This window comes from Camarhynchus parvulus, unplaced genomic scaffold (genome assembly GCF_901933205.1).
Source record: "Camarhynchus parvulus unplaced genomic scaffold, STF_HiC, whole genome shotgun sequence".
NCBI classification, from domain to species: Eukaryota; Metazoa; Chordata; class Aves; order Passeriformes; family Thraupidae; genus Camarhynchus; species Camarhynchus parvulus.
Genome location: NW_022148314.1, coordinates 160,005 through 182,154, shown reverse-complemented (window position 1 = coordinate 182,154; position 22,150 = coordinate 160,005). Strand labels below are relative to the sequence as shown.

The 22,150-nt window shown below is 50.0% G+C and overlaps 1 protein-coding gene across 1 annotated transcript in view; it reads right to left on the bottom strand.

Annotated features, from left to right (window-relative positions):
- TRIM28 (tripartite motif containing 28) overlaps positions 1-22,150 on the bottom strand; it is a 32,933-nt gene that overhangs the window by 8,358 nt on the left and 2,425 nt on the right. The window contains exons 3-9 of the mRNA XM_030970256.1: positions 16,095-16,330; positions 11,485-11,610; positions 9,045-9,159; positions 8,300-8,367; positions 7,806-7,956; positions 7,212-7,248; positions 6,929-6,988 (exon numbers count right to left, since the gene is read on the bottom strand). Of these exons, the coding sequence (XP_030826116.1) occupies positions 6,929-6,988; positions 7,212-7,248; positions 7,806-7,956; positions 8,300-8,367; positions 9,045-9,159; positions 11,485-11,610; positions 16,095-16,330 (793 nt within the window). The remainder of the gene's footprint in view (positions 1-6,928; positions 6,989-7,211; positions 7,249-7,805; positions 7,957-8,299; positions 8,368-9,044; positions 9,160-11,484; positions 11,611-16,094; positions 16,331-22,150) is intronic.

The following is a 22,150-nucleotide window of genomic DNA, read 5'->3' as shown; positions in this document are numbered from 1 at the left end:
CACCATGAAGGGGCAGAGTCTAACAGTGCAGCAGCGGAACCCACAGATGTTACAACTGTCCAGGCTCCAGCTGAATTGCAAAGGCAATCACAGCCAGCAGCAGCTGCCCCTGTAGAAACAAGGAGATCTAAGACGAAAGCAGAGCACCCAGATAGGGGAGGGCCCTCACAAGCCACAGGGGAACCAGAGGTTGCGATCATCACCGAGTCCCTGACGTACAAAAGTCTCTGTAATCTGCACAAAGACATTGCACGACGGGGACGTGAGGCTTCTACAACCTGGCTACTTCGGGTCTGGGATCTGATGGGTACAGGCGTCCAGCTGGATGGTGGTGAGGCAAGGAATTTGGGACCCTTGACCCAGGACTCAGGTATCAATCAGATTTTTGTAAGGGAGCCAGGGTCCCTTTCCCTCTGGGAGCGGCTTTTAGTGAGTGTCAGAGAGAGGTTTGTTCACAGGGAGAGAATGCAGGAGCACCACCATAGAATGCGCTGGAAGACTCTTGAGGAGGGGATCCAACAGCTGAGAGAAGTGGCAGTGTTGGAGGTACTCATTGGGAGGGATGGACAGCATGACAATGACCCCGACAAAGTCAGGTGCACAGGGCAAATGTTGTGGAGCCTGGCAAATCTGGGGCCATCCCAATACACCACCTTTATTGCAACAATTAATGCTGACACCAACCGAGAGACAGCGGGCTCTGTGGCCAACAAGCTTAGGAATTATGAGAGTGTGATCAATGGCCCGATGCAGGCTCATGTCTGCCGTGGTCCAAGAACTCAGAGAGGAGATGAGGGAGATGATGAGGAGGAACAGCTCCCACACTGCACCAGTGTGAGTCACAGGCCCCAGAGTCAGAGCCCAGCGTTCCCCGGCTACAGAGAGAGGGTACACCCCACGGGGTTGTCATGAACAGAATTCTGCCAATATTTCTTTGTAGAGAGAAGTTGCAGAACCAGACAGACCAGGGTGGCTGCTGAGGTGCTGCCACCCTGTTTGTTATGTTAATTACAAGTAGTTAAGAGCTAATGGTTCTTTTTGTATCACTAACGACCCTAGCCAGGGCAAGTTAATGGCCCTTCTCTGCGGAGGAGCAGAGAAGAAGATGAAACATGGGGGGGGAGCATTACAATATGTAGATTTCAGACCCAGCGTACTCTGGGAAGTGTTAAACTTATAAAAACCCCAAAAACAACGAGCCAATTGTAAAATTAAGAAATTAGAGTGATCCCTGGACGTGAGGAACTGAGTGCTGGACCTGCAGAGATGTTGGGAGACCTTGGTGCCCCTTGCTGGGCCACTGGAGCAGTGACCCGGGGCCGAGAAGCAGTGCAAAGTCAGAAACACCGGGGTCCCTGCCCGGATGCTCCCATGAGGACCGGACCCCCCAGCTCTGCCCCCAGTGGGCACAGCTGCGCATATCCCCCTCCTCTGAGCCACGCTGGGAAGGAAGATGGAGACTGCAGACCCGTTCACCTTCCTAATCTTGAGCTGATCACTTTTAATACAGGCATTAAAAGGAGAAAAGTCTCCTGCCCTGTTTATTTCAAGCTGACCTGTGGTTTTTCCTGCGTGACCATTGGGAAGATATGGGAAGGTGGGATGGAAAACCCACTTCTGTCCTGGCAGCACAGGTGCGTCAGCTCAAGGAGGGAAACACTAATGGAGGGAACTCCAGTAAAGTGAGGGTAGCCTCAACCTCCCATGGCCGAGCTGCTGAGTATGATCTGTCAGATCCCCTGGAAGGCACCTCTACCATGTATAGCCAGGGTTAGAGGGGCCCTGCCTCTAGCCAGGGAGAGGTACGGGAAAACCGGATTTTCTGCACGGTGTGGATCCGATGGCCTGGCACATCAGAACCACGAAAGTACAATGCCTTAGTTGATACTGGTGCGCAGTGTACCCTGATACCATCGGGACATGTGGGGCAGAACCCATTTCCATTGCCGGGGTGACGGGGGGATCACAGCAATTGACCCTGTTAGAAGCCGAGGTGAGCCTGACTGGGAAAGAGTGGAAAAAACATCCTATTGTGACTGGCCCAGAGGCCCCGTGTATTCTGGGCATAGATTTCCTCCGGAACGGCTTTACAAAGACCCAGAGGGACTCAGATGGGCTTTTGGCATAGCTGCTGTAGAGGCAGAGAACATTAAGCAGTTGAACACCTTGCCTGGACTATCAGAAAGCCCATCTGCAGTAGGACTCCTGAGGGTAGAACAGCAACAGATACCAATTGCCACCTCGACAGTGCACCTCTGGCAGTATTGGATGAATTGGGATGCCGTGATCCCCATCCACAAAATGATCTGCGAGCTGGAGAGCAAAGGGGTGGTCAGCAAGACCCACTCACCCTTCAACAGTCCCATCTGGCCTGTGCGCAAGTCTGACAGAGAATGGAGATTGACTGTGGACTATCGTGGCTTGAATGAAGTGACTCCACCGCTGAGCGCTGCTGTGCCGGACATGCTGGAACTCCAGTACGAGCTGGAGTCCAAGGCAGCAAAGTGGTATGCCACTATTGACATTGCCAATGTATTTTTTCCATTCCTCTGGCAGCAGAATGCAGGCCTCAGTTTGCTTTCACCTGGAGGGGCGTGCAGTACACCTGGAACCGACTGCCCCAGGGGTGGAAGCACAGCCCCACCATCTGCCATGGACTGATCCAAACTCCACTGGAAAAGGGTGAGGCTCCAGAACACCTGCAGTATATCGATGACATCATTGTGTGGGGAAAGACAGCAGCAGAAATGTTTGAGAAAGGAGAGAAAATCATCAGGATTCTGCTAAAAGCCGGCTTCTCCATCAAGAAGAGCAAAGTAAAGGGACCTGCCCGAAGAGATCCAGTTTCTGGGAGTGAAGTGGCAAGAGGGAGGGCATCAGATTCCCACTGAGGTCATCAACAAGATCACAGCGATGTCTCCACCGACCAGCAAGAAGGAGACACAAGCTTTCCTAGGTGCCATAGGCTTTTGGAGGATGCACATTCCTGAGGACAGTCAGATCCTGAGCCTTCTCTACCTGGTCACCCACAAGAAGAACGATTTCAACTGGGGCCCAGAGCAGCAACAAGCCTTTGCCCAGATCAAGCAGGAAATCGCTCATGCGGTTGCCCTTGGCCCAGTCAGGACAGGACCAGAGGTGAAGAACATGCTCTACTCTGCAGCTGGGAACCATGGCTTGTCCTGGAGCCTTTGGCAGAAGGCGCCTGGGGAGACTCAGGGTCGACCACTGGGATTCTGGAATCGAAGCTACACAGGGTGAGAAGCCAACTGCACCCCAACAGAGAAGGAAATCTTGGCTGCCTATGAAGGAGTCCAGGCTGCCTCAGAGGTGATTGGTACAGAAGCACAACTCCTCCTGGCACCCTGACTACCGGTGCTGGGGTGGATGCTCAAAGGCAAGGTTCCTTCCACTCACCATGCCACCAGTGCTACATGGAGCAAGTGGATTGCTCTCATCACACGGCACACCCGTATAGGTAAACCGAATCGCCCTGGGATTTTGGAGGTAATTACAAATTGGCCCGAAGGTGGAAATGCTGGTGTCACAGATGAAGAACAAGAACCAGTGACACATGCTGAAGAAGCTCCTCCCTATAACCAACTGCCACCAGAGGAAACGCGCTACGCTCTTTTCACTGACGGTTTCTGTCACATCATAGGGATGAACCAGAAGCGGAAAGCACTATGGAGCCCCAAACAACAGGACGCAGAGGCTACTGAATGAGAAGGTGGATCAAGACAATTTGCAGAACTCAAAGCTGTTCAACTGGCCCTGGACATTGCAGAAAGAGAGAAGTGGCCAAAGCTCTATCTCTACACTGATTCATGGATGGGAGCCAACGCTCTGTGGGGATGGCTGGAGAGGTGGACAGAGGCCAACTGGCAGCATAGAGGAAAAGCAATTTGGGCTGCTGATGAGTGGAAAGACATTGCTACCAGGGTAGGGAGGCTACCTGTGAAGGTCCGCCATGTAGATGCCCATGTCCCCAAGAGCAGAGCCAATGAGGAGCACCAAAACAATGAGCAGGTAGACCAGGCTGCAAAGATAGACGTGACAAAGATAGACCTAGATTGGGAACACAAGGGAGAGTTATTCCTAGCTCGATGGGCCCATGATGCCTCAGGCCATCAGGGCAGAGATGCCACCTATAAGTGGGCAAGAGACCGAGGGGTGGATCTAACCATGGACAGTATTTCTCAGGTTATCCATGACTGTGAGACGTGTGCTGCCATCAAGCAGGCCAAGCGAGTGAAGCCCCTATGGTATGGCGGGCGGTGGTCCAAGTACAAGTATGGGGAGGCCTGGCAGATTGACTCCATCACACTGCCCCAGACACGCCAGGGCAAGCGCTACGTGCTGACCATGGTGGAAGCCACCACTGGATGGTTGGAGACCTACCCTGTGCCTCACGCCATTGCCAGGATCACCATCCTGGGCCTGGAAAAGCAAATCCTGTAGAGACATGGCACCCCTGAGAGAATTGAGTCAGATAATGGGACCCATTTTAAGAATGGCCTTATCAACACCTGGGCCAGGGAACATGGCATTGAATGGATATATCATATCCCCTATCATGCACCAGCTGCCAGGAAAGTTGAACGGTGCAATGGAATACTTAAAACAACCCTGAACGCACTCGGGGGGGACTTTTAGAAATTGGAAAATGAACCTAGCAAAAGCCACCTGGATGGTCAACACCAGAGGGTCCATAAATCGAGCTGGTCCTGCCCAGTCTGAACCCCTGCACACAGTGGATGGAGATAAAGTCCCTGTTGTACACATGAAAGGTAGTTTAGGAAAGACTGTTTGGATTACTCCCACCTCAGGCAAAGACAGACCCATCCGTGGAATTGTTTTTGCTCAAGGACCTAGTGGGTAATGCAGAAAGATGGAGAAAGCCGTTGTGTACCAAAGGGAAACCTAGTCTTAAGTGAGGACTGTGTGTAAGGTTTCTTTGTGATGCAGATGGAAATAGAAAAAGGGGTGGATAATGTTCCAGACTGCAATGCAAGATGTTTTCCATTACCATCTGTATGGCAGATTACCTTTCTCAAGTGGGCAGTTTGCCTTATCTCTCTCTCTGAGGGACCACATTCACACCTCCCTCGGGAGGGGACATTGCTGATAGCAGACTATTGAACTATTGTAAGCAACATCCCATTGTGAGATGCTCCGCCCAGAGGGAGGAGCCAAGCATTGCTACCCAGATATAATCCAGAGGTTTTGAGACACCAGCACTGGCTTTCTCCACAGGATTCCCCAGAGGAACAGCAGCTATCTTCTTCTTCCACTGGAACTTCAGAGGAAGAATACATCCTTCTCTACAGATTCCCCTTGCTCCAACAGAACCACACCTGACACTTCAGGAGGACTGCAGCCACATTTCCAACTGGACTGCCACCAACACCCGGACCCACAGGGTGTCAGGTTGTGTTATGACTCTGTCAGTGCTGTTCTAGTGTACTACATTGTTTATTTTATCTTTTAATTTTTTTTCCTTTCCCTATTAAAGAACTGCTATTTCCTGCTCCCGTATTTTTGCCCGAGAGCCCCTTAATTTAAAATTTACAGCAATTTGGAGGGGTGGGGAGGGTTTACATTCTCCATTTCAGGGGAGGCTCCTGCCTTCCTTAGCAGACTCCTGTCTTCCCAAACCAAGACAGACAATGACAAGGCTCAGGGTGTTGGGGACAAGGCACAGTGACAAGGGTGGGGGACAAGGGGACAAGGGACAGTGACAAGGCTCAGGGGGACAAGGGGACAAGGGACAGCGACAAGGCTCAGGGGGACAAGTGACAGTGACAAGGGTGGGGGGTGTTGGGGACAGTGACAGGGGGTCCTGGCACAGGGGAACCCCGGTACCAGGGGACAAGGGACAGAGGGGTGACAGGCTGTCGTGGTTTGACAGGAATTAGGTTTTCTAGGATATGCTGTGGTCACACCAGTGGGGTTCAGATTTGAACATTGGCACCTGGCGTGGCCACTGGGGCATTGGATACGCCTCTGAGAGCACAGGAGTTAAACGCAGAGCTCTCACAGGAGAACCTGTCTGTTGGGTTTCCTGCGGGAAGAGTTCGAGTCTGTCCCCCGGCCTTTTAACCCCTTTTTGGACAACAAAAACCTTGCAGAGCATTGACCTTTCCTGGAGGGGAGATGGACTGGAGGGTGAAGAAGGAAATGGGCAAGTGATGAAGGTCCAGGCAAGTGAGAGAGATGTTGGAAGAATGGAGAAGAATCTTAGTGGGAAGAGATGATGGAGTGGCTTGTGCTGGACTCTTTCTGCACAGCCACGGACAGAACCACGCTCCTTGTGACACAGAGACTGCATCCAGGGGGGCAGTGCCTCAGAACCAAGAGGGTTCCGTGTTGGTGCCCCTCGGCCCCAGGGGGTGAAATCTGGGGGGACAGGTGTCCCAAAGGTGAGACTGTGCTCTTTTTGGAACAGGACAAAGCAGCCTTAACACACCACCCTGGAGGCAGCTCCGGTGCGTGTTCAGTGCTGAGAGCACTGGCCATGAAAGGAAGAGGTCACCATGGCACGAGAAGGACTCCTGTCCTCTTAACGAGTTGAGAATTGATTATCTACAGGGTGGCGATGATTTGGGAGATGGACGTATTGGAAATCTGGTGGGGGAGGAGGAAATGTTTCTGTAAGGTTTTCATTTTCCCTGTGAGTGTTCCTTTTTATATATAGTTGTAGAGTAGTTAATAAAGCTTTGTTTTCTTTATTTCTAAGTAGGAGCCTGCTTTGCTTATCCCTGGGCACATCTCACAGCAGACACCAGGAGAAGGTGTTCTCATGGGGCACTGGCATTGCGCCAGCCTCAAACCACGACACAGGGACACAGGGGTGACAGGGGACAGGTGACACAGGGGTGACAGGGGACACAGGGGGTGGCAGGGTCCCCTCCCCCACCCTCGTTACCGTTTAATGAGCAGCTTCTTAACGAGCTTCTCCTCACGGGGGGAACGGCTGGGGATCCTCCTGCAGAGACAGGGGACAGGGACAAATGGCACCAGGGGACAGGGACAGGGGAGAGGGGACAAATGGCACCAGGGGACAGGGACAGGGGGCAGTGTCACCCCTGGGACAGGGGACAGGGAAAGGGGAGAGTGTCACCCCTGGGACAGGGGGCAGCACAAGGGTGACAAGGCACAGGGGGTCCCAGGGGGTGACAAGGGACAGGGACCCCCCTGTCCCCACTCACGTCCTCCCAGCAGTGACGCCATTCTCAGGGCTGGTGGCTGGGGACAAATGCCACATCAGGGACTGCCCGGGTCAGGGTCCCTTCCCCTGTCCCCAGCCTGTGTCCCCATGTCACCTCCCCTGTCCCTGTCCGCATCCCCATGTCCCCCATCATGTGTCTGCCCTCCCATGTCCCCTCCCGTGTCCCCATGTCCCCCCTGTCCCCATGTCCCCCTCCCCATGTCCCCTCCCCGTCCCATGTCCCATCCCCTCTCCCATGTCCTCTCCCTGTCACCATCCCCGTGTCCCCCTCCCCTGTCCCCATGTCCCCATCCCATGTCCCCTCCCCTGTCCCCATGTCCCCATCCCATGTCCCCCTTCCCTGTCCCGTGTCCCCTCCCATGTCCCTTCCCCTGTCCCTGTGTCCCCAACCCTGTCCCCTCCCCCGTCCCTGTCCCTCTCCCCTGTCCCCTCCTTGTGTCCCATGTCCCCTCCCATGTCCCCATCTCCCTCCTCATGTCCCCTCCCATGTCCCTGTGTCCCCCTCCCCTGTCCCCTCCCATGTCCCTCCCCTGTCCCCATGTCCCCATCCCTGTCCCCGTCCCTGTCCCCTCACCCAGCTGGGGGCTGGGGGTGGCCGCTGGCTCCAGGGGGGGAGGTGACATCCGGGGGGGAGGTGACACCTGGGGGGGAGGTGACAGCCGGGGGGGGCCCTGCAGGAGCAGCTCCGGTGTCACCTGGCCCCCGGTGACAACCTGGGGGTGGCCCTGCAGGACAGGACACGACAGGGAGGGGACATCAGGGGGGTGGCACCCCCACAATGTCACCAGGGTACCTGTGAGGACATCGGGGAGGGGTGGGGACATTGGGGACATCACGGGGGGGTGGCACCCCCAGAATGTCACCAGGGTACCTGTGAGGACATCACAGGGGGTGGGGACATCACAGGGGGTGGGGACATCATGGGGGGGGGATGGCACCCCCAGAATGTCCCCCAGGTACCTGTGAGGACATCAGGGAGGGTGGGGACAATGACAAGGGGTTGGGGACATCACAGGGGGTTGGGGACATCACGGGGGGGGTGGCACTCCCCAATGTCCCCCCACGTACCTGCTTGGTGGGGGAGGGGCCGCGGGGGGGGCTCCGCGAGGGGGGGGGCGGCTCCGAGATGATGGCACCTGGAGGAGGGGAGGGGTCAGGGGACACCGAGGTCACCTGATCCCCCCCGTGTCACTGTCACCCCCGGTGTCACTGTCACCCCCGCCCTGTCACCCCGTCCCCTTACCCACCGTGTCATTGTCACCCCCAGTGTCATTGTCACCCCCTCCCTGACCTGCCTTGTCAGTCACCCCCCTCCCTGGGTCCCCCTGTCACTGCCTCAGCCCTCCCGTCCTTTGTCACCCCATGCCCTTGTGTCCTCATCCCCCGGTGTCCCCCTGGTGTCCCCCAGTGTCCCAGGTGTCCCCCAGTGCCCTCTGGCTATTCCAGGTGTCCCCTCAGTGTCCCCATTGTCCCCAGTGTCCCCTCAGTGTCCCCACTGTCCCCTCCTGTCCCCAGTGTCCCCATTGTCCCCTCAGTGTCCCCACTGTCCCCTCCTGTCCCCATTGTCCCCTCAGTGTCCCCAGTGTCCCCTCAGTGTCCCCACTGTCCCCTCAGTGTCCCCATTGTCCCCAGTGTCCCCTCACCGAAGCTCTGGGTGCTGCGGGTCCATCCCTGCAGGTCCCACTGGAACCGCAGTGTCCCCATTGTCCCCTCAGTGTCCTCACTGTCTCCACTGTCCCCTCAGTGTCCTCACTGTCCCCTCACTGTCCCCACTGTCCCCTCACTGTCCCCATTGTCCCCAGTGTCCCCTCACCGGAGCTCTGGGCGCTGCGGGTCCATCCCTGCAGGTCCCACTGGAACCGCAGCTCCCCCTGAGGCTCGGGGGGCTCCAGGGGCACCCCCAGGGCCCCCAGCAGCTGCGCCTGCACCTGGGGACATTGGGGACATTGGGGACATTGGGGGGACACTGACACCCCCAGGGCCCCCAGCAGCTGTGCCTGCACCTGGGGACACATCGGGGACATTGGGGACATTGTAGGGACACCAGGGGACATTGGGGACACCAGGGGACATCACAGAGGAGAAAGTGGGGCTGGGTTCACTCTGAGGGCAGAGTCCCAACCACAGAGGCCACAAATGTCCCCAAGTGCCACCTCCACCCTCGGGGGTTCCTTTGGGGCTGCAGCAGGGCAGGGCCATGGGGGGAAATGGGGAGAAAATGGGGGGAAATGGGAAAATTGAGAGAAATGGGGAAAACAGGGAGAAAATGGGGAAAAGTGGGGGGGGGGGAAAATGGGGAAAACCAGGGAGAAAATGGGGAAAAACATGGGAAAATTGGAAAATGGGGAGAAATGGGGAAATTTGGGGGAAAATGGGGGAAAATGGGGGAAATGGTGGAAATGCAGAAAAATGAAGAAAAACAGGGAGAAAATTGGGAAAATGGAGGGGGAATGGGGAGAAATTGGGGAAAATTGGGAAAATTGAGAGAAATGGGGAAAACCAGGGAGAAAATGGGGAAAAGTGGGGGGGGGGAATGGGGAGAAATTGGGGGAACAATGGGGACAAATGGGGGGAAAAATGGGGAGGAATGGGGGGAAATGGGGAAAAACAGGGAGAAAATGGGAAAATTGGAGGAGAAATGGGGAAAACCAGGGAGAAAATGGGGAAAAACGTGGGAAAACTGGAAATGGGGAGAAATGGGGAAATTTGGGGAAAAATGGAGGGAAAATGGTGGAAAATGCAGAAAAATGAGGAAAAACGGAGAAAATGGGGAAAATTTGGGGAAAAATGGAGGAGAAATGGGGGAAAAGGGGAGGAATGGGGGAAAAGGGGAGAAATGGGAAGGAATGGGGAGAAATGGGAAGGAATGGGGAGAAATGGGAAAAAATGGGGAAAAAGGGGGTAATGAGGCAAAACAGGGAAAAATGGGGAAAATGGGGAGGAATGGGGAGAAATGGGGGAAAATGGGGAAAAAATGGAAAATTGGAAGAAATGGGGAGAAATGGGGAAAACTGGGAAAAAATGGGGGAAATGGGGGGGAGGAATGGGGAGAAATTGAGAAGAAATGGGGGAAAATGGGGAAAAATGGGAAGGAATGGGGAGAAATGGGGAAAATGGGGAAAAATGGGGAAAGACAGGGAAAAATGGGGGAAAAGGGGAGAAATGAGGCAAAACAGGGAAAAATGGGGAAAATGGGGAGAAATTGGGAAAATGGGGAGGAATGGGGAGAAATGGGGGAAAATGGGAAAAAATTGGAAAATTGGAAGAAATGGGGAGAAATGGGGAAAATTGGGAAAAAATGGGGGAAATGGGGAGGAATGGGGAGAAATGGAGGAGAAATGGGGGGAAATGGGGGAAATGGGAAGGAATGGGGAGAAATGGGGAAAAACAGGGAAAAATGGGGGAAAAGGGGAGAAATTGGGAAAATGGGGAGAAATGGGGGGAAATGGGGGAAAAGGGGGAAAACAGGGAGAAAAGGGGGAAAAACATGGGAAAACGGGAAATGGGGAGAAATGGGGAGAAATGGGGAAATTTGGGGAAAAATGGAGGGAAAATGGTGGAAAATGCAGAAAAATGAGGAAAAACGGAGAAAATGGGGAAAATTTGGGGAAAAATGGAGCAGAAATGGGGAAAATGGGAGGGAAAAGGAGAAAAATGGGGGGAAATGGGGGAAAAGGGGGAAAAATTGGAAAATTGGAAGAAATGGGGAGAAATGGGGAAAATTGGGAAAAAATGGGGGAAATGGGGGAGGAATGGGGAGAAATGGAGAAGAAATGGGGGAAAATGGGTAAAAATGGAGGAGAAATAGGGGAAAACGGGGAAGAATTGGGGAAAAGGGGGAAAAACAGGGAGAAAAGGGGGAAAAACATGGGAAAATGGGAAATGGGGAGAAATGGGGAAATTTGGGGAAAAATGGAGGGAAAATGGTGGAAAATGCAGAAAAATGAGGAAAAACGGAGAAAATGGGGAAAATCTGGGGAAAAATGGAGGAGAAATGGGGGAAAAGGGGAGAAATGGGAAGGACTGGGGAGAAATGGGAAAAAATGGGGGAAAAGGGGGAAAACTGGAAAATTGGAAGAAATGGGGAGAAATGGGGAAAAGTGGGAAAAAATGGGGAAATGGGAAGGACTGGGGAGAAATGGGGGAAACAGGCCAACCGCAAAGGCCACAAGCGTCCCCCCCAGCTGTCCCCCAGTGGCACCCCCTCCCTCGGGGGTCCCGGGCGGGGTTCCCGGGGCCGTCTGGGGTCTCACCAGCCTCCTGGAGAGCAGCAGGGCGGCGCCGTGGCGTGGCGCGAGCGCGCAGCGCGCGCCTCCTGCAGCCGCCACGCGCCGCTCTGCGGCGACCCGCGCCCAGGCGCTGCCGCTTCCCGCCACGCGCTGCGGACACACGGACACACGCGGGGGGACACACGGACACACACGGACACACGGACACACGGGACACACGGACACACAGGGACACACGGACACACGGACACACGGACACACGGGGACACACGGACACACGGACACACGGACACACGGAACACACGGACACACACGGACACACCGGGGACAGCAGGGGGACGCACGCAGGGGGGCACACGGACACACGCGGGGGGACACACGGACACAGGGACACACGGACACACGCGGGGGGACACACGGACACACAGCAGGGACAGCAGGGGGACACATGGACACACACGGGGACACACGGACACACACGGGGACACACGGACACACACATGGGGACACACGGACACAGCGGGGACAGCGGGGGACACACGGACACACACATGGGGACACACGGACACACGCGGGGGGACACACGGACACAGCGGGGACAGGGGGGGACAAATGAGCGCTTCAGCATTGGCTTCTGGCAAACCTCACACGGAACGTCACGTGCGCGCGGCGGAAAGCGACGCTGCGTCAATTCTCTTGAGCAGCGTTATAAAAATACCAACGCAATCTGAGCAGCATCCATTTGGATTAGTGCAAACTGTTATGATTATTTTAGAATTTTTATAATCATTATTTATTTATATTTAAATGCAATAGAATTTATTTCTCATCATTATTTATTTCTCATTATTACTTATTTCTCATCATTATTTACTCCTCATTATTACTTATTTCTCATTTTTCATTTATATTATATATAAAATAATGCAATACGATATATATTCAATTCTATTCTATATATTATATTATAAACACAAATAATACATATTATTTATTAATTATAATTTGTTTATAATTATTATTTATATATATAATTATTTAGTCCAATTTTTTATGATTATTTTAGTTAAAATTTTTAAAATCGTTATTTATACATAAATGTAATAGAATTTATTTCTCATTATTATTTATTTCTCATTATACTTATTTCTCATTAGTTATTTATTTATATTATGTATAAAATAATGCAATACAATATATATTCGATTCTATTCTATACATTATAAATACAAATAATACATATAATTTATTTACTATAATTTCTTTGTAATTATTGTTTAAATATAAAATTGAGTCCAAATTTTTGTTATTTTATTTAAAATTCTTATAATCGTTATTTATTTATATATAAATATAATAGCACTTATTTCTCATCAGTATTTATTTCTCATTATTACTTATTTCTCATTATTTATTTATATTATATATAAAATAATGTAATTTGAATTATATTATATTATATTATATTATATTACATTATATTATATTATATATATTATATATAACATATTATAAATATAAATAATACATATTGTCTATTTATTATAATTTATTTGTAATTATTATTTAAATATATAATTATTTACACCAAATTTTTATAGTTATTTTAATAATAATTATTTTAGTCCAAATTATTATTATTATTTGAGTAATACTTATCTGGACAATATGAGACAATAAAGAGTTACAGACTTCCAGGTACCTTTTTCCGGGCAAAATAAGTTAAAATTTTTGCAATTATTTATATTTATATACTTTTTATATTTTTTTCATATATATATATATATATATATATATAATTATGATTTATTTAAAACTATTTTTATATATAAATATTATATAATATACAATATATATTATTAAATATTATAATATATTATAAATATGAATAATATAGTATTTATTTATTAATATTTATTTATAATTACCAATTATACATACAATTATTTAGTCCAAATTTTCATAATTATTTCAATAATAATTCTTGTAGTCCAAATAATTATTCTTATTTCAGTGACAATAATTTGGACAATTTGAATTGGGACAATATGAGACAAGAGAGACAAAGAGCTACAGACTGCGTTCATTCTCTTGAGTTTTAGGTTGTGGAAAACACCAATCACTTCTTTTTAAAATTTCAGAAGTATAATAGTAAAAAAATAGTTATAAAAATACTAATAAAATTTGAGTAATAATAATTTGGACAATTTGGATTAGTCCAAATTTTTATTATTATTTTAGTTAGAATTTTTATAATTATTATTTATACCTATAAAAATATAATAGAATTATTATTTATATATAATAATTATTATGTTATTCATAATTATTATTTATATCTAATTATCCAGTCCAAATTTTTCTTAGTTGTTAGAATTTTTATAATTATTATTTATATATATAAATATAGTTATTATTTATACATAATTATTATTTGTTTATAATTATTATTTCTATATATATTTATTTAGTCCAATTTTTTATAATTATTTTAATAATAATTATTTTAGTCTAAATATTATTATTACTGGAGTAATAATAATTTGGACAATTTGAATTAGGACAATATGAGACAAGAGAGACAAAGAGTTCCAGACTGTTCATTCTCTTAAGTAGTGTGGTAAACGTGGTTTTAGGTTATAAAAAATAAAAAATAAACCTTTGGCATTATTAATTTGGATTTCTGGCTGATTTTTTAATACCAGCAGTGTCACCATGGCACTGACACTCAGGGACACTCAGGGGAGGATTTTGGTCACAAAAATAAAATCTTTCCCATGTATTAATTTGGATTTCTGGTTGAGTTTTTTATACCAGCAGTGTCCCCATGGCACTGACACTCAGGGGACACTCAGGGGAGGATTTTGGTCACAAAAATAAAATCTTTCCCATTTATTAATTTGCATTTCTGTCTGAGTTTTCACACCAGCAGTGTCACTGAGGCACTGCCACTGACCGTGTCAAACCGTGACATTTTTGGTTCCCTGACCGGGAAATCGAATTGCAATAGAGTGAGAAGCTAAAGCCGTGAGATGGGATCAAAAATGAGCAAGAACAAAGCACGTACTGAGTTAAGGCAGATGGAAAGTGGAACCTAGGGATAGAGGGTTCATTGTTTGTAGAAGTGTACTCCATGAAATTTTGTTAATAATTTCAGGACGTGTGTCGGCCGGCCCAGAAGCAGAAGGGGGGTACGGCGAGGCGCCGGCAGGTGTCCTAGGGTGACGTTATCCCCATTCATGGGTTCTGGTTCTGCAGGATAAAACGTTCTGTGCCTTTTAGACTGGCTTTGAAAAGCCAAAGTTTTGTTTGGGGTTTTCTTATCAGGGACACAGAGAGGGGCAGTACAGGGCTGCATTCGCTTTTTTGCTTTTGCTTTTTTGCTTTTCCTTTTTTGCTTTCACTTTTTTGCTTTTTGCTTTGCTCTCCCTCTCTCCTGCTTGCTCTTGCTCCTGCTCATTAGCTAGTTTAGCTAAACAGTCCAGATTTCTTCCTGGACTGTTTCTCCTCTCCTTTTTTCGCCCATCTCGAACCTGCTCCGGACTGGGACCTGGGAACACCGAGAGTTTGCAGCGTGTGGCTGCAGCAGCTGCCCCAGCGCTGTGGGACTGAGAACAGAGCGGCCACCCCCAGGGAGACTTTGTGAATTTGTCATTTTTCAGAGTGGTGTCACCCTGTACTGCTCATTCTGCGTGCTGGGGGTGCTGCGCCTGTTAAACAAACGGGTTCTTTCCACTTCTCTCCGAGGAATCCTTCCCGAAGCAGCTGGAGGGAGGGACCGTGGGGGTTTGCTTTCTGGATGGGCCCCCTTTGGAAATTTCCTACCAAATTTGCCCTAAACCAGCACAGCAGGGCAGCCGTGGGAGTTCTGGACAGAGCCTGAGCTTTTAACCCTTTCCTCGGATGATGGAAACCTTACACATGCCGATGCTCCTGGAGTTGAATGAGAAGACAGATGCGAAGAAATAAGCGAGTGATGAAGATTTAGGCAAGTGAGAGAGACGCTAGAAAAATCGAGAAAAACCTTAAGGAGAAAGAGAAAATGAAGTAGCTTTTTGCTGGACTCTTTCTGCACAGCCACGGACAGAACCACGCTCCTTGTGACACAGAGACTGCATCCAGGGGGGCAGTGCCTCAGAACCAAGAGGGTTCCGTGTTGGTGCCCCTCGGCCCCAGGGGGTGAAATCTGGGGGGACAGGTGTCCCAAAGGTGAGACTGTGCTCTTTTTGGAACGGGACAAAGCAGCCTTAACACACCACCCTGGAGGCAGCTCCGGTGCGTGTTCAGTGCTGAGAGCACTGGCCGTGAAAGGAAGAGGTCACCATGGCACGAGAAGGACTCCTGTCCTCTTAACGAGTTGAGAATTGATTATCTACAGGGGCCTGATGGACCGAGAGTCGGTGATTTGGGAGATGGACGTATTGGAAACTTGGTGGGGGGAGGAGGAAATGTTTTTGTAAAGTTTTCATTTTCCCTGCGTGTGTGTGTGAGTCTTTTTACTTGTAGGTTACTTAATAAACTTTTTTGTTTATTTCTAAGTAGGAGCCTGCTTTGCTTATCCCTGGGCACATCTCACAGCAGACACCAGGAGAAGGTGTTCTCATGGGGGCACTGGCATTGCCCCAGCCTCAAACCGTGACACCGTGACACTCAGGGACACTCAGGGGACACTCAGGGACACTCAGGGGTGGGGACAGCCTCACCTGGATGTCCCCCATCAGGGCCTTGGCGCGTTTGTTGAGCTCCCTCATGGCCTGCAGGACGGCCAGCTTGACCTCCACCTGCAGCCGCTGCTGCGCGTCCGACACGCGCCGAGAGCTGGGGACACACGGGGACATGGAGGGGACACGCGGGGGACACACAGGGGACGCTGGAGACACTCAGGGGACATGGAAGGGACAGTGGGGACACTCAGGGACACTCAGGGACACTCAGGGGATAGGGAGGGGACATGGAGGGGACACACAGGGGACATGGAGGGAACACTTGTCACACTCAGGGGACACTCAAGGACACTGGGGACACTTGGGGACATCAAGGAGACACTCAGGGACATGGAGGGGACAGGTAGGAGACACAGAAGGGACAGGGGGACAGGGTGACAGGGAGGGGACACTCAGTGACACTCAGGGACACTGAGGGGACACTCAGGGACACTCAGGGAAAGGCAGGGGACATGGAGTGGACACTCAGGGGACACGGAGGGAACACTTGTGGGCACTCAGGGGACACTCAGGGACGCTCAGGGGACACTTGGGGACACTCAGTGACACTCAGGGGCACATAGGGACACCCAGGGACACACAGGGGACAGGGAGGGACAGCTGCTCTCAGTGACACTCAGACAGCACAAGGGACATTCAGGGAGCCACTGGGAACTGGGGACAAATGGGGAATGGGAACATGGGGAATGGGGATGCGGCAATGGGGCAGCATGGGGCATGGGGAAATGGGGAAATGGGGAAAACATGGGGAATGGGGAAATGGGGGAATCTGGGGAAAACATGGGGAATGGGGAAATGGGGAAAACATGGGGAATGGGGAAATGGGGAATGGGGAATGGGGAAATGGGGAAATGGGGAAATGGGGAAAACATGGGGGAATGGGGAAATGGGGAAATGGGGAAAACATGGGGGAATGGGGAAAACATGGGGGAATGGGGGAAATGGGGGAAACATGGGGGAATGGGGAAATGGGGAAATGGGGAAAACATGGGGAATGGGGAAATGGGGAAACATGGGGAATGGGGAAAACATGGGGAATGGGGAAATGGGGAAACATGGGGAATGGGGAAAACATGGGGAATGGGGAAATGGGGAAACATGGGGAAATGGGGAAATGGGGAAATGGGGGGAAACATGGGGAAACATGGGGAATGGGGAAATGGGGAAAACATGGGGAATGGGGAAACATGGGGGAATGGGGAAATGGGGAAAACATGGGGGAATGGGGAAATGGGGAAAACATGGGGAATGGGGAAATGGGGGGGAAATGGGGAAATGGGGAAAACATGGGGAATGGGGAAATGGGGGGAAAACATGGGGAATGGGGAAAACATGGGGAATGGGGAAATGGGGGGGAATGGGGAAAACATGGGGAAATGGGGAAATGGGAAAACATGGGGAAATGGGGAAATGGGAAATGGGGAAAAATGGGGAAATGGGGCAAATGGGGAAAACATGGGGAATGGGGAAATGGGAAATGGGGAAATGGGGGGAAAACATGGGGAAATGGGGAAATGGGGAAATGGGGAAATGGGGAATGGGGAATGGGGAAAATGGGGAAAATGGGGGAAAATGGGGGAATGGGAAATGGGGAAAATGGGGAAAAATGGGGAAATGGGGAAAAATGGGGAATGGGAAATGGGGAAACAATGGGGAAATGGGGAAAACATGGGGAAATGGGGGAAATGGGAAAATGGGGGAAATGGGGAAATGGGGAAATGGGGAAATGGGGAAATGGGGAAAACATGGGGGAATGGGGAAATGGGGAAAATGGGGAAAATGGGGAAATGGGGAAATGGGGAAAATGGGGAAATGGGGAAATGGGGAAATGGGGAAATGGGGGAATGGGGAAAACTGGGGAAATGGGGAAATGGGGGAAATGGGGGAAAAATGGGGAAAATATGAAATGGAAATGGGGGAAATGGGGGGAGCAAATGGGGAAAAATGGGGAAATGGGAAATGGGGAAATGGGGGAAATGGGGAAAATGGGGGGGAAAACTGGGGAATGGGGAAATGGGGAAATGGGGGGAAATGGGGAATGGGGAAATGGAGAAATGGGGGAAAATGGGGGAATGGGAAATGGGGAAATGGGGAAAGGGGAAATGGGGAATGGGGAAATGGGGGAAAATGGGGAAATGGGGAATGGGGAAATGGGAAATGGGGAAATGGGGAATGGGGGAAATGGGGGGAAAATGGGGGGAAATGGGGAAATGGGGGGGAATGGGGAAAAATGGGGAAAAACATGGGGAATGGGGAAAATGGGGAAATGGGGAAATGGGGGAAATGGGGAAATGGGGGGGAAATAGGGAAATGGGGAAAATGGGGGAATGGGGAGAAAAGGGGGAAAGGGGGTAAAATGTGGAAAATGGGGGAAAATGGGGAATAAAGGGGGAAACGGGAGGAAATGCGGGAAATAGGGAAAAACATGGGGGGAAATGGGGAGAAATGGGGGAAAATGGGAGAAAATTGAGAAAAACGGGGAGAAACACAGGGAGAAATGGGGAAAATGAGGAGAAATTGGGAGGAATGGGGGAAAACAAGGAGGACATGGAGGAGAAAATGAGGAAAAAGGGAAGGGAAAAGGAAAAAAGGGGGAGAGGGGAAAGAGGTGGGAAAAGAGCAGGAAAAGAGGGAGGAAAAAGGGGAAAGAGACAGAAAAGGAGGAGAAAAAGGGAAGGAAATAAAAAAGGGAAAAGAAGGGAAAAGGAAAAATGAGGAAAAGAATAAAGAGGGGAAATGAAAAAGAGAAAACGAAAAAGGGGAAAAGGAAAAATGGGAAAAAGGGGGAAAGGAAAAAGGGGGGAAAGAGGGAAAGGAAAAATAGGAAAAATAAAAAGGGAGAAAAGGTGCGGAAAGGAAAAAGGGGAAAAGGAAAAATGGGAAAAGGAAAAAGGGGAAAATGAAAAATGGGGAAAAGGGGGCAGAAAAAGGGAGGAAAAAGCGGGAGAAAAGGGGGAGAGAAAAGAAAAATTAAATTTATTAGCTGATTACCCACTAATAAGCTAATTAATCCTTACAGTAAATACAGTAATTAATGAATTAGCAGTAGTTAATGAATTAGCAGTAATTAACGTCACTCACGGGTGCTGCCGGTGCTCGGCCCGGTGGCACTCCCGGTTACAGTACGTACAGTAATTAATGAATTAGCAATTAATGAATCAGCAGTAATTAATGAATTAGCAGTAATTAACGTCACTCACGGGTGCTGCCGGTGCTCGGCCCGGTGGCACCCCGGTTACAGTACATACAGTAATAATGATTAGCATAATTTCAGTAATTAACGCCACTCACGGGTGCTGCGGTGCTGCCCGGTAACAGCACATACAGTGCATCAGCAGTAATTAATGAATTAGCAGTGCACTCCACGGGTGCTGCGGACGGCCGGCGGCACTCCCCGGTATGTACAGCAGAATTAGCAGTAATTAATGAATTAGCAATAATTAACACTACGGGTGCTCGGGCGGCGGTATCCAGCGCAGCGGGATCTAGAACGCGACAGCAGCCTGGGATCTATGGGATCGGTAACGGGATCTATGGGATCAGTGGGATCTATGGGATCAGTGGGATCTATGGGATCAGTGGGATCTTCGGGATCGGGAACGGACGGAGAGCCTGGGGAGAGGGAACGGGAGAATTAGAATAGGGAAAACTGGGAATGGGAATGGGAAAATTGGAATGGAAAACAAAAATGGCAACAGAAACTGGAATGGGGAATGGGGAAAACCGGGAAAAGGACCAAGGGAATTCCCATTCCCATTCCCCATTCCCCCATTCCCACTCCCATTCCCCCCATTCCCATTCCCCCATTCCCCTTCCCCATTCCCCCATTCCCCCATTCCCCCATTCCCCCCATTCCCATTCCCCCATTCCCATTCCCCATTCCCCATTCCCCATTCCCATATTCCCAATTCCCATTCCCCCATTCCCCCATTCCCCATTCCCATTCCCCATTCCCCATTCCCATTGGGAATGGGGAAAACTGAGAAATTGGAAATGGGGGAATGAGAACATGGAATGGAATGGAAATGGGAATGGGAAAACAGAGGAATGGGAATGGGAACATGGGAATGGGGAATTAAAGGAATGGGAATGGGGGAAAATAGGAATGAGAATGGGAATGGAGGAATGGGAGTGGGAATGGGGGAAACTGGGAACATGGAATGGAAATGGGGAATGGGGAATGGGGATGCGGGAAATTGGAAATGGGGGAAACTGGGAATGGGAACATGGCAATGGGGAAATGGGGAATAGGGAAATGGGAATATGGTAATGGGGAGATGGGGAATGGGAACATGAATGGGAATGGGAACACGAATGGGGGAATGGGAATGGGGGAATGGGGGAATGGGAATGGAGGAAACTGGGAATGGGAATGGTGGAATGGGAATGGGAAAATGGAGGAATGGGAATGGGAATGACAACATGGGAACGGGGCAATGGGATTGGGAAAATGGGAATGGGGGAATGGGAAAATGGGAATCAGGTGGGAATCAGAATGGGAAGATGGCAATGAGGGAAGGGGAATGGGGGAAATTGGGAATGGGGGAAATGGAATGGAATGGGAACAGGAACGGGGGAAATTTGGAATGGGGGAAACGGGGAACGGGAACAGGGTAATGGGGAAAATTGGGAACATGGCAATGAGGGAATGGGAATGAGAAAATGGGAATGGGAATGGGGGAATGGGGGAACGGGAATATGGGAAAATGGAAACATGGGAACAAGGGATTGGGAATTGGAGCATGGGAAAAGGAAAATGGGAACATGGGAATGGGGGATTGGGAATGGGAACACTGAAATGGGGAAACTGGATTGGGAAAATGGGAATTGGAATGGAAACATGGAAATGGGGGAATGGGAATGGAAATGGGGGAATGGGAACACAAATGGATGGGAATGGGAACAGGAATGGGGAAAATTTGGAATGGGGAAATGGGGAAACCGGAAACGGAACATGGGAATAGGGGAATGGGAAAATTGGAATGGGAACACAAATGGGAATAGGAATGGGAATGGGGTAAGGGGAATGGGAATGGGGGAATGGGAATGGGAATGGAGGAAACCGGGAATGGGAATGATAATGGGAATGGCAATGGGAAAATGGAAGAATGGGAATGGGAATGACAACATGGGAACGGGGCAATGGGATTGGGAAAATGGGAATGGGGGAATGGGAAAATGGGAATCAGGTGGGAATCGGAATGGGAAGATGGCAATGAGGGAAGGGGAATGGGGGAAATTGGAATGGGAACATGAATGGGAATGGGAACAGGAACGGGGGAAATTTGGAATGGGGGAAACAGGGAACGGGAACAGGGTAATGGGGAAAATTGGGAACATGGCAATGAGAGAATGGGAATGAGGAAATGGGAATGGGGAATGGGGGAGCGGGAATATGGGAAAATGGAAACATGGGAACAAGGGATTGGGAATTGGAGCATGGGAAAAGGAAAATGGGAACATGGGAATGGGGGATTGGGAATGGGAACATTGAAATGGGGAAACTGGATTGGGAAAATGGGAATTGGAATGGAAACATGGAAATGGGGAATGGGACCAGTATCTCCCAGTGCTCTCAGTAACCCCCACTATTCCCCAGTATCTCCCAGTGCTCCCAGTATCCCCAGTCCCCCCATTTCCCCTCACCATTCCCGTGCCTGTTCCTGATGCAGCCCTGGCACACGCAGTGCAGGTGGGGCAGCAGCCGCGGCTCCCAGTGCTCCCAGTATCCCCATTAACTCCCACTAACTCCCAGTGTTCTCCCAGTAACCCCCAGTACTCCCAGTAAACCCCAGCACCTCCTACTAATCTCCAGTAAACTCCAGTGATCCCAATAACTCCCAGCATCTCCCAGTGCTCCCAGTAACCACCAGTGCTCCCAGTATCTTCCAGTAACCCCCAGCGCTCCCAGTGCCTCCCAGTGCTGCCAGTAACTCCAGTGCTCCCTGCATCTCCCAGTGCTCCCA